General features: G+C 58.1%; 2 protein-coding genes across 3 annotated transcripts; both read left to right on the plus strand.

The window, feature by feature from the left end:
* The first annotated feature begins 1,162 nt into the window (after positions 1-1,162).
* MRPL34 (mitochondrial ribosomal protein L34) lies at positions 1,163-2,443 on the plus strand. The gene is made up of 2 exons (XM_045492487.1): positions 1,163-1,469; positions 1,708-2,443. The coding sequence occupies exons 1-2, from the start codon at positions 1,423-1,425 to the stop codon at positions 1,919-1,921; spliced, it is 261 nt and encodes an 86-aa protein (XP_045348443.1). The 5' UTR covers positions 1,163-1,422; the 3' UTR covers positions 1,922-2,443.
* A 1,023-nt stretch (positions 2,444-3,466) lies between these two features.
* On the plus strand, positions 3,467-11,252 carry DDA1 (DET1 and DDB1 associated 1). Of its 2 annotated transcripts, none has more exons than XM_045492492.1 (5): positions 3,467-3,603; positions 8,125-8,205; positions 8,454-8,505; positions 9,322-9,383; positions 10,567-11,252. In XM_045492492.1, the coding sequence occupies exons 1-5, from the start codon at positions 3,601-3,603 to the stop codon at positions 10,675-10,677; spliced, it is 309 nt and encodes a 102-aa protein (XP_045348448.1). In that variant the 5' UTR covers positions 3,467-3,600; the 3' UTR covers positions 10,678-11,252. The 2 variants fall into 2 exon arrangements, with proteins under 2 accessions (XP_045348448.1, XP_045348447.1); XM_045492491.1 differs by lacking the exon at positions 3,467-3,603 and adding an exon at positions 4,048-4,178.
* The last annotated feature ends 699 nt before the right edge of the window (positions 11,253-11,951 follow it).

An 11,951-nucleotide genomic window follows, 5' to 3' on the forward strand; every position in this document is an offset into this window, starting at 1 on the left:
CGTTGGTCAATTTAACCGGTGACTCCGTGGTCCCAGCTGGAGTCAGAGATCCCAAGGTTCAAATTGAGTCTCTGCCCTTTGTTGATATGTGACCTTGGGCAAGCCACTTTTCTGAGACTCCTTATTTCTCTATGAAATTAATCCCCTGAGTTTGCTATGCAGCTAAAAACACCCAGCACGATAAGTGCTCAATACATTATTGACACGATTATTGTACTGGTTTAGTAGTATACTACTACTCACTTAGTAGTGGTTTGCTAAGTGATGGTGCAGGTTGGATGGACTTCAGAGGACAAGGGGTTAACCATTCCTTGCCCACTCCCAGCTCCTGGAATTTGCTGCCAGAGCTGGATTAGGTCCCACCACCCACTCTTGCCCACTCAGGGTGCTCCTGGGAGACTACAGTTGATTCATGCAGTAAACAGTCCCCTTCACCCCTCTCTGGGCCCTCCAAGTTGGGAGATTCTGGGGAGCCTGCAGCGACTCAGCCCCAAGCCTGGCCCTTGAGGGGTCCCTGGGCTTTTGGGAGAGTCTGGGGAGAGCTATACGGGGGCACGGTTGGGCCAAAGGGAGGGAGGGGGTTGGGGAAGAGGAAAATATCCGAGGATTTTAAAAGATGAATGGGGACGGGGGAGATGAATAGGGGAACATCAGGCATTGGAAAGTGTCGCTGAAATTGTGTGTGTGTGTGTGTGTGTGTGTGTGTGTGTGTGTGTGTGTGTGGAGGGCTTCATATGCTTGCCAGAGGAGCTGGTTATTTTTCGTGGGGCAATGGGGAGCCATAGAAGCTGTGTGAGAAGGGAAAGGGCTTGGATATGAGTATTAGAAAAAAATTTTTCTAGGGCCTGAATGGAGCCACCACCAAGGGCAAGCTTGAAACCCATGAGTTTTACACTGAGAAACTGAATCCCCAAGAGGAGCAGGGACCACCCCAAGGACATCCGGCCAACATCAATTCAGGTCTCCCGGGCACCCCGCCAAAGAGCAGAGACTTGGCTGGGCCCTTAGAAATGCTGCCAGCCAGCTGTGTGCCATCTGCCTGCCTCCTGCTGGGGAAGGAGGATCAACCAGCCGTTTCCTGAGGCTGCCCCCAGCTGCGCCCACGGTCACCTCCCGGCACCCTCTGCTGGTCGACGGGAGAAGGAACGACGGCTCCCAGCAACGTCTTGTACGCAGGCGCATGCCGAAGAAGTGCCGTTCGTCTGCCACCTGTTGGTCGACATGAAGAAGTACACTCCCTTGCCGGCAAGGACGCGCACACCGATGGGACGCAGGCGCAGAAATGCAACTCCAGGAGGACCCGGTGGCCATTGGGCTCCGCTGTGGGAGAAACTACATTTCCCATAAGTTTTCGCACTGCAGCGGCAGAGCCTATAAGCTTTGGAATAGCCGGCGTGGGGACCGCGCGACGTGCGGCTGGACATGGCTTTCTTGGTCGGATCCCTAGGTCGCCAGTCGGGCCGCCTGAGGTGAGTCCTTAGGGGGATCCTTCCCCAAATTTGGAAGTAACGGCGGTGTCCGGCGCTGGTGCCAGCTGTACACGGACAACATGACTTGCCAACGCCTTGCGCCTTTATGGAGCGCCTCTTGCAGCCAGGCTCCGTCCCGGCACGGATAGGGAAGCCGAGGCTCCAGACTGGTTGAGCGTCACGCCGAAGTCACAGAGCTCCCCCTCTGACCTTTCGCACCGTCTCTCTACCCCCGCAGGTGGCTCCAGCCCCGGGCCTGGCTGGGACTCCCCGACGCCTGGGGACTCCTCGCCGCACAGCAGAACCGGGGAAAGGCGCGCGGGAACGAGTATCAGCCGAGCAACATCAAACGCAAGCACAAACACGGCTGGATCCGGCGCTTGAGCACGCCGGCCGGCGTCCAGGTCATCCTTCGCCGCATGCACAAAGGCCGGAAGTCTCTGAGCCATTGAGGATTGCGACGCCGACCGCGGGACCCCCATTAAAGCCTTTGTCTCTCCTGGGACCTCTCTTGCTGTTGCTTTTGTGGGGAGCCCGGACGACTCAGACATGCGTGCACCTCAAATTGGGGGGCTGGCCCAGGGGGAGAAGTCTGGGGCTGGACTGAGAGTGGGAGTAGGAAGTCAGACCTAGTCCCTTTCTACGATTTTTGAATTAGGAAGAATTTTGAACATACGGCAACAGCCCACTGAATAGCACAGTGAACCCCGTGTACTCTGTACACAGCTCTGACCACCAGTTACCCACAACCCACCTGCCCCCTCCTGTGTTATTTTGGAGCAAATCTCAGGCATCGGGTTATTTCTTCTGTAAGTATATCAGAATGCATCTCTTCTAGAAAAAGCCTTTTTAAACACTCCAGGCCTGGTGACAGGCCTTTTAAGAACCTAATCAAAACAACTTTTCACACCTAAAAAAATGGTTAACGTTGTTCCTTAATACCATTAAGTGTCTAATAAATGTCCGAATTTCCATTTGTCTTCTACCTGTCATAATTTCCCACAGGTCTGGGGAGGCTTGTGGGGAGGGGGTTGGTGTTGGAATTCACTTGCTCCTTGGGGATGCGTTGTATGACCTTGAGCAAAGGCCTTAACCCTCTGAGGCTCATTTGGCTTCTATGAATTGAGGTGCTCGTTTCAAATCCTTTGCTGTGTTGTTGGAATAATAATACTTCATGGTTTCCACTTAATACTACTACTAAGTATTTCCTATGTACTGGGTGTCGGGTCCTTGTCCTTGGCAGGCTATCAGTCTGGTGGGCAGGGTAGGAGCACTTGATTTGTACCCAGGCAGCTCGGAGACAGCGGAGTCAGGGCTGAGAGGAGGATTGCGAGGGCTGTGGGACTCTAGAGGAAGTGCCTGGCTTAGACTTGGGAAGAATGAAATCAGAGAAGGCTTCCTGGGAGAAGTACCAGGATCTGGGAGGGCCCAAAGGGAGAAGGGATTAGACCCAGGTGTCAAGATAAAAGGTGCCTGAGAGATGCCGGAGGGTTCCAAAATTCGGGGCCAGGGAGATGGGACTGCATCCCTGGGGGACTGGGGAGCCACGGGGGCATTTGGACAAGAGAATCTGAGCTGTCGGTTGAAAGATATTAAGCAGCAAGTGCAGAACAGTTTAGATCTGCTAACAGGTTAGGACCCTGGGGAGGAGGCCGGGAGTGTTACGGTGGGTCCCTGTCTTCCGGGGCTGCTGTGGAAACTCCATGAGCCACCACATGAAAAAGTGAAGTAAACGCTACAAAGTCGAGAGACTAGCGGAACCTCCCGGAGTTGTGGACTACAAATCCCAAGAGACTTCGGGGGCACGGCCTCCGCCCACTTCCGGATTTTGCGCCTTCGCCTCCAATTCCCGGGCGGGGTTTTGCTTCCTCAACCGAACTTGACCACCAAAGGAGGAGGTGTGGTGGCCAATGGACGCGTGACTTAGTGGGATCTGGCCAATGGAAGCGCGCAGAGGCCGCTATCCTTGGGGCGGGGCTAGAGTGCAAGCCAATGAGGGGAGGCGGCGGCGCCATCAGTGTGGGCTGTGCCGTGGCTGGAAGTTACTGTGCGGCGGCGGCTAAGAAGGCGGCTGTGGTGGCGGCGGCGGTGGCTGAGGCGGTGGCTGAGGCAGCGACGGAGGAAACAGAAGATGGTGAGAGAGGCTGCCGGGCCCGTACTCCCCCTCCGTTCGACAAAATGGCGCCGCGGGCCCACCCACCTTTAGTAATCCCTGAAGCCCCTCACCTCCCAGCCCGGCCCCCTCAGGCCCCGCCCCGCCTCTCGCTCTGCCCTATAACCTTCAACCTCGGGACCCTGCTGTGAGCTTCCTGCTGACCCCACCCCAGCTCCTTCTCTCCGACCCCTGACCCCATGTAGGCTTCCAGGCCCTGACAACCCATTCATTTCCGGGTCGCTGCTCCCCCGGAAATCGGTGGGGGTGGGGATGGGGTCTCCTGAGACCCCCCCATTTCAGGCCTTGTCCTCAGCTTCCCCGGCCTGGGTGTCTCCAGTTCATGAGGATTTGGGAAGCTGGCCTGGGCGTTGGGGCGGGGGAGGGGGCTTGACTTCGTGACATGTGGGGCTTTGTAGCCAAAGGAAGTGCGACATCACAGACTGCCCAGGTCCCCCAGAGCCCTGATCCCACCCCCAGGATTCCGGGCCCGGACCTGCCCCTAGGAGGGAACAACTTCATCTCTCCGATCCCAGGCCTTTCTACGTTAAATGGAGGTAGCAATAGTCCAGACTTGATAGAGTTGTGACAATTGAGAGAACTGATTTCGTGAAGGGCTTAGGACAGTGAACGCTCAACAGATGAGCTGGGTGACTTGGGGCTGGTGACATCTTCTCCCAGCTGGCTTCTCATCTTGAGGTGGGAATAATGCCAGCTGGTTGGGCCATGCGCTCATCCTGGCTTTGGTTATAGTGGTTCTTTGGGGTCCGTCCCCCAGCCTGCAGAGGGGGATGGTGACTTGGCATCAGAGTTGTGCTGAAGGCCCCACCCCCACCCCAGAGCTGACAGAGGTGATGCAAGCTTTTGCAGGGCAAGTCAAAACCCCGTGGTCCCTGGACCCAGGGCCCAAGCCCACAACCCACAGGATGTGGTGAGGGTTAGGCAAAAGAAGTAGGAGAGGGGAAAGTGGGTCCTTAGCATGTGGGTCCCCAAGCCTGGGTGTTGTCCCTTGATTCATTGCTGCAATCTCGTCCCCCACGTCCAGTCCATAGTTCTGATGGCTTTGCCTCTAGGATGCATCATGAATTCGTCCACAGTTCCCTACCCTGGTCTAGGCCCTGCCACCACTTGTCTGGACGCCCGCCCCAGCCTTTTCCCTGGTAACCTTACCTCCATCCTGCCCACCCACCCCCCCCCGCCCCGCCCCGGCAGCCTGTAATTCACCCAGAACCAGAGCGAGCTTGTAACTTAAAATGTAAATCTCATTTTACCACTTTCTAGCATATAAGATACTCTAGGGGCTTGCTTTCTTTCTTTCTTTCTTTCTTTCTTTGTTTCTTTCTTTTTTAATGTTTATTTATTTTTGAGAGAGAGAGGGAAAGTTTGTGCAGGAGTCTGAGCAGGGGAGGGGCGGGCGTGGGTGGGAACAGAGGATCTGAAGCAGGCTCGGCGCTGAAGGCAGAGAGCCCGAAGTGGGGCTCCAACTCAGGAACCCATGAGATCTTGACCTGAGCCGAAGTCTGATGTTTAACCGACTGAGCCACCCAGGTGCCCCACTCTGGGGGTTTCTTGTAACCCCGATGAGACCCCAGCTGCCCCCTCGCCCCCAAGGCCCCGTCTACCTCTGTGATCTCATCTCTACTGTTCTCATCTCTTCTGCCAGCTGCAGCCACACTGTCCTTGTTTTCATGTCCCCACACTGAGTCCCTTCCACCCCAGGGCCTTTGCATCTGTTGCTCCTTCTGCCTGGAATGTTCTTTCTCCTGTGAACATCACCCCTCAGAGGAGCCCTTCCTGACTTCAGGAGGCCCCTTGTCTCTCCTCTCTTGGCACATTATTTCTTTTCCTCTCTCTTTGGGTGGGTTCACTGGTGGACTGCCTGCCTGGGGATGGCACACACATGTTCGGTGAGTGTCTGCTGAGGCAGATGCACAGCTTCTGGGCCCAACTTTGGCTAGGATTTGGCCGGCTGGCGTGAGGATTTCTCTCCTGTGCCCGAGGCCTTGTTTTCCTGCTTGGCTGACAGGAAGTACCGGTCATCCCATCTTCATTCATTTATTCAGCACAGACACACTGATGCTAACAGCTGGCCTTCAAGGGAGCTCTGTGAGAAACTCCTTCCCGGGCCGGGGGGGCCACTTGCCCCAGGTCACCCAGCCGATGAGGGCCCCTACCAGGATTGAGTGCAGGTTGTGGGGTTTCTGCACCTCTCACCACTCTGCCACCTGGCTCCATGTGAGCCCTGCCAGGGGTCCAGGATGGAGACAGCCCTGCCCTGCCCTGTGCCCTCAGGGAGGAGCCAGTCCAGCGAGGGAGATGGACATAGAAACGAGTGACCTCATCGGGGTGTGATTTTGGCTCTAGCAGAGGTTCTCAAAGCGTGGGGAGAGGGAAGGGGCCGAGGGGGTTTGGAGCTGAGCAGAGAGGTTGGTGGGTGTTTCTGGCATGGAGAAGGGAGGGGCACTCTGCGAGGGTGGCCCAGGACCAGCACAGATGGAGGGGCTTTGTGGCAGGAGGACAGCATGGGCCAAGCCGAGCCAGGGCTTTGGAGGGGCTTGAGCAGGGACAGGAGCCCCTCGTCACCCTTCAGGTCTCAGTGCCTGCATCATTGCCTCTGGGCAGCCCTTCCTGAGCCCCCAAATCAGTCACAGCTTTCCCCAGTGCTGTCCTGGATCTCACAGTCCCCTCCCGACACCCTGTCCTCATGGCCACTCAGCACTCACCAGCTCTTCGAGTCTCACCTGTGTCCCTGTGTGCTCCGTGCTTCCCAGGGCCGAGAGCGGGTCTGTTGTGCCTTCCCCCCAGGGCCCCGCTGCCTGGTGCAGGGCCTGCCACATAGTAGGAGCCTGAGGAAAACCTTGCTGGATGGATGAATTTGGCTCCGCCGTCTGGGGTGGAATTGGGGCAGGGGTCCTGGGATGGAGGAGGCAAATTTGAGGGGCTTTGAGCTGGCTCCAGGGCAGTGGGTCACCCAGATGTCACGCCTCCTGAGTGGGTGGGGGAGGCTGACCCACACTCCAGCTTCCCTAGCCGGTCCGTGCCACCGAGGTCTCGCTAGGGCCCAGGAGAGGGAGGGCTGGGCCCTACAGAGGTGGGAACACCTGCTCTCACCTGCCCTAGAGGGTGGGGGCATCACCTGGACAGCTGCTTCCCTGACGTTGCTGAGCTCTGGCTCAGGTATGCGGATGGATCTCCCAAGGGAGGGTTAATGTGACCTGCAGGGCCTCTGAGGCCTTGGTTTTCAGGAAGGGAAACTGAGGCACTGGCATGTCGTGTAAACAAGGAGCTTGGCCTCTGAGGTTGGGTGAACCTGGGTAAAATCTGGTTTCTTGTTTTCTTGGTGGGGCTGGGTGAATGCAGATGAGGACTGTGTGACCTTTCTGCCTCCATTTCCTCGTCTTTATTATGGGGTGACTCCAGCCCCTGGCGGGCCATGTGAGGAACCCCTGCCCACCTGCCCCACTCCAGGCTTGATGACAGTGCCGCCCTCCTGTTCTGCTAAGAAGTCACCCCAAACTCTTGGCCATCATCCTTCCCCAAGCATCCCTCAGGCTCTTGTGCCTCAGTTTCCTGAAGTGGACCTGGCTCTCACTGGCCTTTCTCGCCCCCGTCTTATGGCTGAGAGTCACTTCCTTCCCAGAGTCAGGGCCTTTCCCCTCCAGAAAGCTCACCCTTTCTTGCCCAGCTCATGCCAAAGTGTCAGAGAAGAAGGACTTTCGATAGGTCGGGGCTGTGAATGAATTCTGGTGCTGGCTCCCGGCAGCCGCACGGGCCTGGCTCCGTGCCATGGACGGGCCATTCTCCCTTCGTGGAGCGGCCTCCAGTTCGGTGGACCCCAGGAGCAACCCCTGAGCTGACTCTTGTTCACAGACCTGTCTGCTTCGGTCCACACAGCATTTTCTGAAAAGCCCAGCCACCTTGAACAACCTGGTGACGGCATGCTAAGACTTGGATTTCTGAGTTTTCTTAGGACTTGGGAGCTCATTTGACCCTGGGTTCCCGTGTCCGTACAGCAGCAGCCTGTGTCCCGGCTGCCTTCTCCCCTTCACCCAGGGCCCTGCTCCCCCACCCCTGTTTATGGTCAGTCTGGCCCACAGGGTTTTTTAGGGTAGCCGAGCCCTTTTCCATCCCACGTCTCTGTCAAGGTGGATATGTGGAAACGAGACCAGGTGTTTAATATTCAGCAAGCACAGAGGGAAGGTCTGGGCCCGGGTCCGACTCCCTGCCCTGCTCCTTGCTCAGCCTCCACTCTCCCCCCTCTCAGCTGGTTACCGGGCTGTTGTGAGGACCCCAGAAGAGAACGCTCACTTATCCCAGGGCTACTTTTTTCTGGCCCCAACAGTGTGCACCTCAGGTAGCCAGCTTAAGGGTGCATTCTGGAAAACGTCACGGGAGGACCTGAGGAAGGAAACTGGAAGTCAGCTGGAAGCCCAGTCCCACGGGCACCCCAGGGATGGCCCGACCTGCTGCCCTGTCTCATTTACCATCTTCCCTGTCTTCTAGGCAGATTTTTTGAAAGGCCTGCCTGTCTACAACAAAAGCAATTTTAGTCGATTTCACGCCGACTCTGTGTGCAAAGCTTCGGTGAGTACGCGTTCCGGGCGCTGGGAGTGGTTCTGGAGCTGCCGGGGTTGGGGGGGGGGGGGGGGCGGGGGCAGGGCACGACGTGGACACACCGTCCAGGTCCCGCCAGGAACGCAGGCTGGTCTTCAAGCCCAGCCCTGCCCACATCCTTGCACACCGTTGTCTTTGTGGGAGGGTGGGTGCCCAGGTGAGGGGTGGGGGACCCCAGTCAGCCCGCCTGCTCTCCTCACTCCCCGACTCTCCTGCAGAACCGTCGTCCCTCAGTCTACCTGCCCACGCGGGAGTACCCATCTGAACAGAGTAAGTGGCCTCTGTCAGCCTGTCTCAGCCTTGCTGCCGAGGGGAAGGGCCCCAGGGCGGTGTGGGTGGTGAGCTCCGGGATGCCTGTCAGCAGCTGGAAGCCTGGCTTTCTCCGGGAGCCTCCTGATCTCCACATGCTGGCGTCTACATGCGGCCCCGAGGGGGCCCTCGTTAGCTCTCATCTGCTGCTCGCCGGCCCCCTCCCCTTCACCTCCCATGAGTTTGGGTGTCCCCTGCCAGCACCGCGCCGCAGACCCTGAGCCGCGTACTGTGGGGAGGAGTCCCCGCCCAGCCTGGGGTGGGCAGCTCAGGGAGGGGGGCGGCCAGGTGGAGGGGCCCGCAGAGAAAGGCACAGAGTGCGCAGAGCAGGACGACCTGAAGGTTATCGTGGTTGTGTTTTATTTTAATTGTGAAAGGAACCTACCTGGACCTCGATGGGTGGGTTCTGTGCTCACCGGGGCACAGCTGTATAGGTCTGTGTTCCTGGTCTGCCTGGACCGGCTTTCCTTCCCCGACCTGGGGGTGGAGCCCCAAGTGCGGCGGAGGTCCCGGGGCTCCCTAGGAAGCAGGGGCCCAGCTGGAGCAGCCGGCTCAGGCCCCCGGTAGTAGCTGTGTGTTGGAGCAAAAACACCAGGCTTCCCGAGCTCTCCCGCGCTGGGGGTGCAGACTCGGAGTCCCCACGCAGTCACCCAGGCAGAGCCAGGCTGGAGACCAGGGAGGGGCGAGGGCCTGTCCTGGGAGGGGCAGCGCAGGCCGGGGTGGGGGCTGGGCCACCTGCAGCCTCTTCCTGCAACTTTCTCCGCCTTTTCTCCTCAGTCATTGTGACAGAAAAGACAAACATCCTTTTGCGCTACCTACATCAGCAATGGGACAAAAAGGTAAGGTGCCTGGGGTCAGGTGCCGGAACTCATGGCAACGGTGATGGCCAGCAGAGGGGCTCTGAGTGGGGGATGTTTGGTGGCTGAATAGCAGTTTGCCAGGCAGTCTAGGGGAGGGAAGAGCATTTCAGAGCAGTGAACGGCGTGCCAAGGCCATACGGTTCTGGCGTTCAGGGATGGGTAGGAGCTTGTCAGGAGGTACAGAGGCCTGACTGCCGCTGAGGCCTGGCTCTCCACAGCCTGCCAGCATGGCCCGGGCAGCAAACAGACTTTAGTGTTATTGCCGAAAATCTTTGTTTAATGGTGAAATGTCACATGATTAAAGTTCCAGGCAATATGGGGCGCCTGGGCGGCTCGGGCGGTTAAGTGTCTGACTTTAGCTCGGGTCATGATCTTGTGGTTTGTGAGTTCGAGCCCGCATTGGGCTCTCTGCTGTCAGCACAGAGCCCACTTCAGATCTTCTGTCTCCCTCTCTCTGCCTCTCCCCTGCTCTCACTCTCTCTCTCTCTTTCTCTCAAAAATAACTAAACATTAAAAAAAAAAAAAAATTCCAGGCAACACAACAGGGTGTAGTTGCAGTGAAAGGTCTTGCCACCCCCATCCCGAGGCTGCCTTTTTACACAGGACATTTTTTTCTTTTTCTTTAATGAAAACTCGCGTGCGTTCTGCAACACAGTCAGTCTGGGGGGGTTTTGCCTAACACTGAGCATCAGACAGCGGCCTGCTGTGGGTGAGGTTGGAGGAGGACCCCATGATGAAGTGACTGCTCTGAAAATCTCAGCTGCGTGGCCCACCCTGTCCTCCTCCCCAGCCCCGGCAGACCTGGGTTCCCACCGTGGGGGAAAAGAGATTTTCCCACACAGGCCTGCTTTCCTCTTCTGTGGCAATGCACGCCTTCCCTGGGTGGCTCATGGGTGCTCTTTGCCCTCTGGCTGGGTGGCTTATTCCCCAGAGTGTTCCGTGCAGAGTGTGGGTCATAGCCGGCCGTGGTGACTCCTCACAGGGCCCGGGAAATGCCTGGCAGTTTGAGGCTGGCGGTCCCGAAGACTGTGGCTTAGCCCGGGGCGGTCCGGCAGGCAGGGGAGGCCCTGGGCTGAGTGCCCAGCTGCAGGCCTGGCAGCAGGTTTTCAGGGGCTCACCCAGATGAAGACTTACGTGCCCCCCCTTTTGCCCTGCCTCTCAGAACGCCGCCAAGAAGAGAGACCAGGAGCAAGTGGACCTTGAGGGTGAGAGCTCGGCGCCCCCCCGCAAGGTCGCACGGACCGACAGCCCGGACATGCACGAGGACACTTAAGACTCTCGCTCCCCACAGGCGCCTCCTGTCTTGTCTGCTCCTCGCCCGCCCGCCTTGTGTAAGCGCCCCCCACCCTGCCCCCACCGGCCCGCCCCCCGCCCTACAATCCATACCACTTCCAACCTCATAGGAGCCGATGTATTTATTTTCCTTGAGTTTTTATTTATGCTGTAAAATGTACCAAGCGATGGTTAAAGGGGACGTCAGACCCAGTAGTGTGATGTTGGTAGATGCTTTTTAAAAAACATTGTTATTCACCACCCCTCCCCCCAAGAACCCCCTTTGTGCCCCCACAAGCCCCCAGTTCTTCTCCGGAAAAACCAGAGCGTGTCTGCAAGGGCCTAGAGCTGGGGCCCTGCTGTGGCCGGGCAGCATGCGTGGGAGCCCTCCTCTCTGCTCCTGCTCTCCAGTCCGGGCCTTACAGACTTGGCTTGGACCTGTGTCGTGCCCAGGCTTTGCTCTGAATGTGTGCCAGGGGGAGAAGTCGGCATTTCCGGATCCTTCTCTTAAGTCATTTTATCATGGACTAGTGCGTGCTCCATGTCCACCCCAATAAAAGGATCTTTCCTACTCGACCTCGCGTCTTGGCTCCGTATGCCTCAGCCCCAGAGGACGGAGTCACTGAGAGTCGTCTCATCACCACCAAGAGGAGCCAAGAGGGCCCCCCCACATGCTGGGGCCCTGGGACCCACTGGATTCTCTCACGGGCCTGCTGTGGCCGCCTCGCTCAGAGCCAAGACCTGCCTGGACCCACCCCGCATGCCTCACCTGTCAAGGTGTCCCAGAGGACCAGGACACCCCTGAGAGATGGTCCGTGTTGCCAAGGACATAACTGTGGTCAGCCCCACACCCTGGATGCCTTGAGTCAGGGTGGTGTGCCCACCGGCCACTATGGAGACCGCCCAGGGGGCATGGCCTTGAGCGCCCCTGGTTCAGAGACGAGGCACATGGAGCTCTGAGGAATGCCCAGCCCTGGAGCTGTCGGTCAGCAAGTTACACAGCCACTGGCGGGCTGTCAGCCAGGCTGGGTTTGGGCCCGAGCTTGGAGACGTAGAGGGCATTCAGGCTCCAGGCAGAAGGTTTGAGGCCTCAAACACTGGGCCTGAGGCCAGGGGGAACGCTGCTTCTCCCCGCCCACCAGCCCCAAGTGGGGGCCGTGGCCTGGGAGCTGAGCACTACAGCCTTGAGGGCGGTGAGGGGTTGGGCTGTGGAGCTGGAAGGAATGCCAGGCTTTATGGGGTGCCACCAGATTATCACCGTGGAGGTCCCTGCCT

This window comes from Leopardus geoffroyi, chromosome A2 (genome assembly GCF_018350155.1).
Source record: "Leopardus geoffroyi isolate Oge1 chromosome A2, O.geoffroyi_Oge1_pat1.0, whole genome shotgun sequence".
Taxonomy (NCBI): domain Eukaryota; kingdom Metazoa; phylum Chordata; class Mammalia; order Carnivora; family Felidae; genus Leopardus; species Leopardus geoffroyi.

Coding starts and splice junctions, on each gene's coding strand:
- MRPL34 (XM_045492487.1), top strand. CDS start 1,423: ATGGCTTTCTTGGTCGGATCCCTAGGTCGCCAGTCGGGCCGCCTGAG. Junction 1,470..1,707: donor CGCCAGTCGGGCCGCCTGAG/GTGAGTCCTTAG, acceptor CTACCCCCGCAG/GTGGCTCCAGCCCCGGGCCT.
- DDA1 (XM_045492491.1), top strand. Junction 8,206..8,453: donor ACTCTGTGTGCAAAGCTTCG/GTGAGTACGCGT, acceptor ACTCTCCTGCAG/AACCGTCGTCCCTCAGTCTA. Junction 8,506..9,321: donor GGAGTACCCATCTGAACAGA/GTAAGTGGCCTC, acceptor TTTTCTCCTCAG/TCATTGTGACAGAAAAGACA.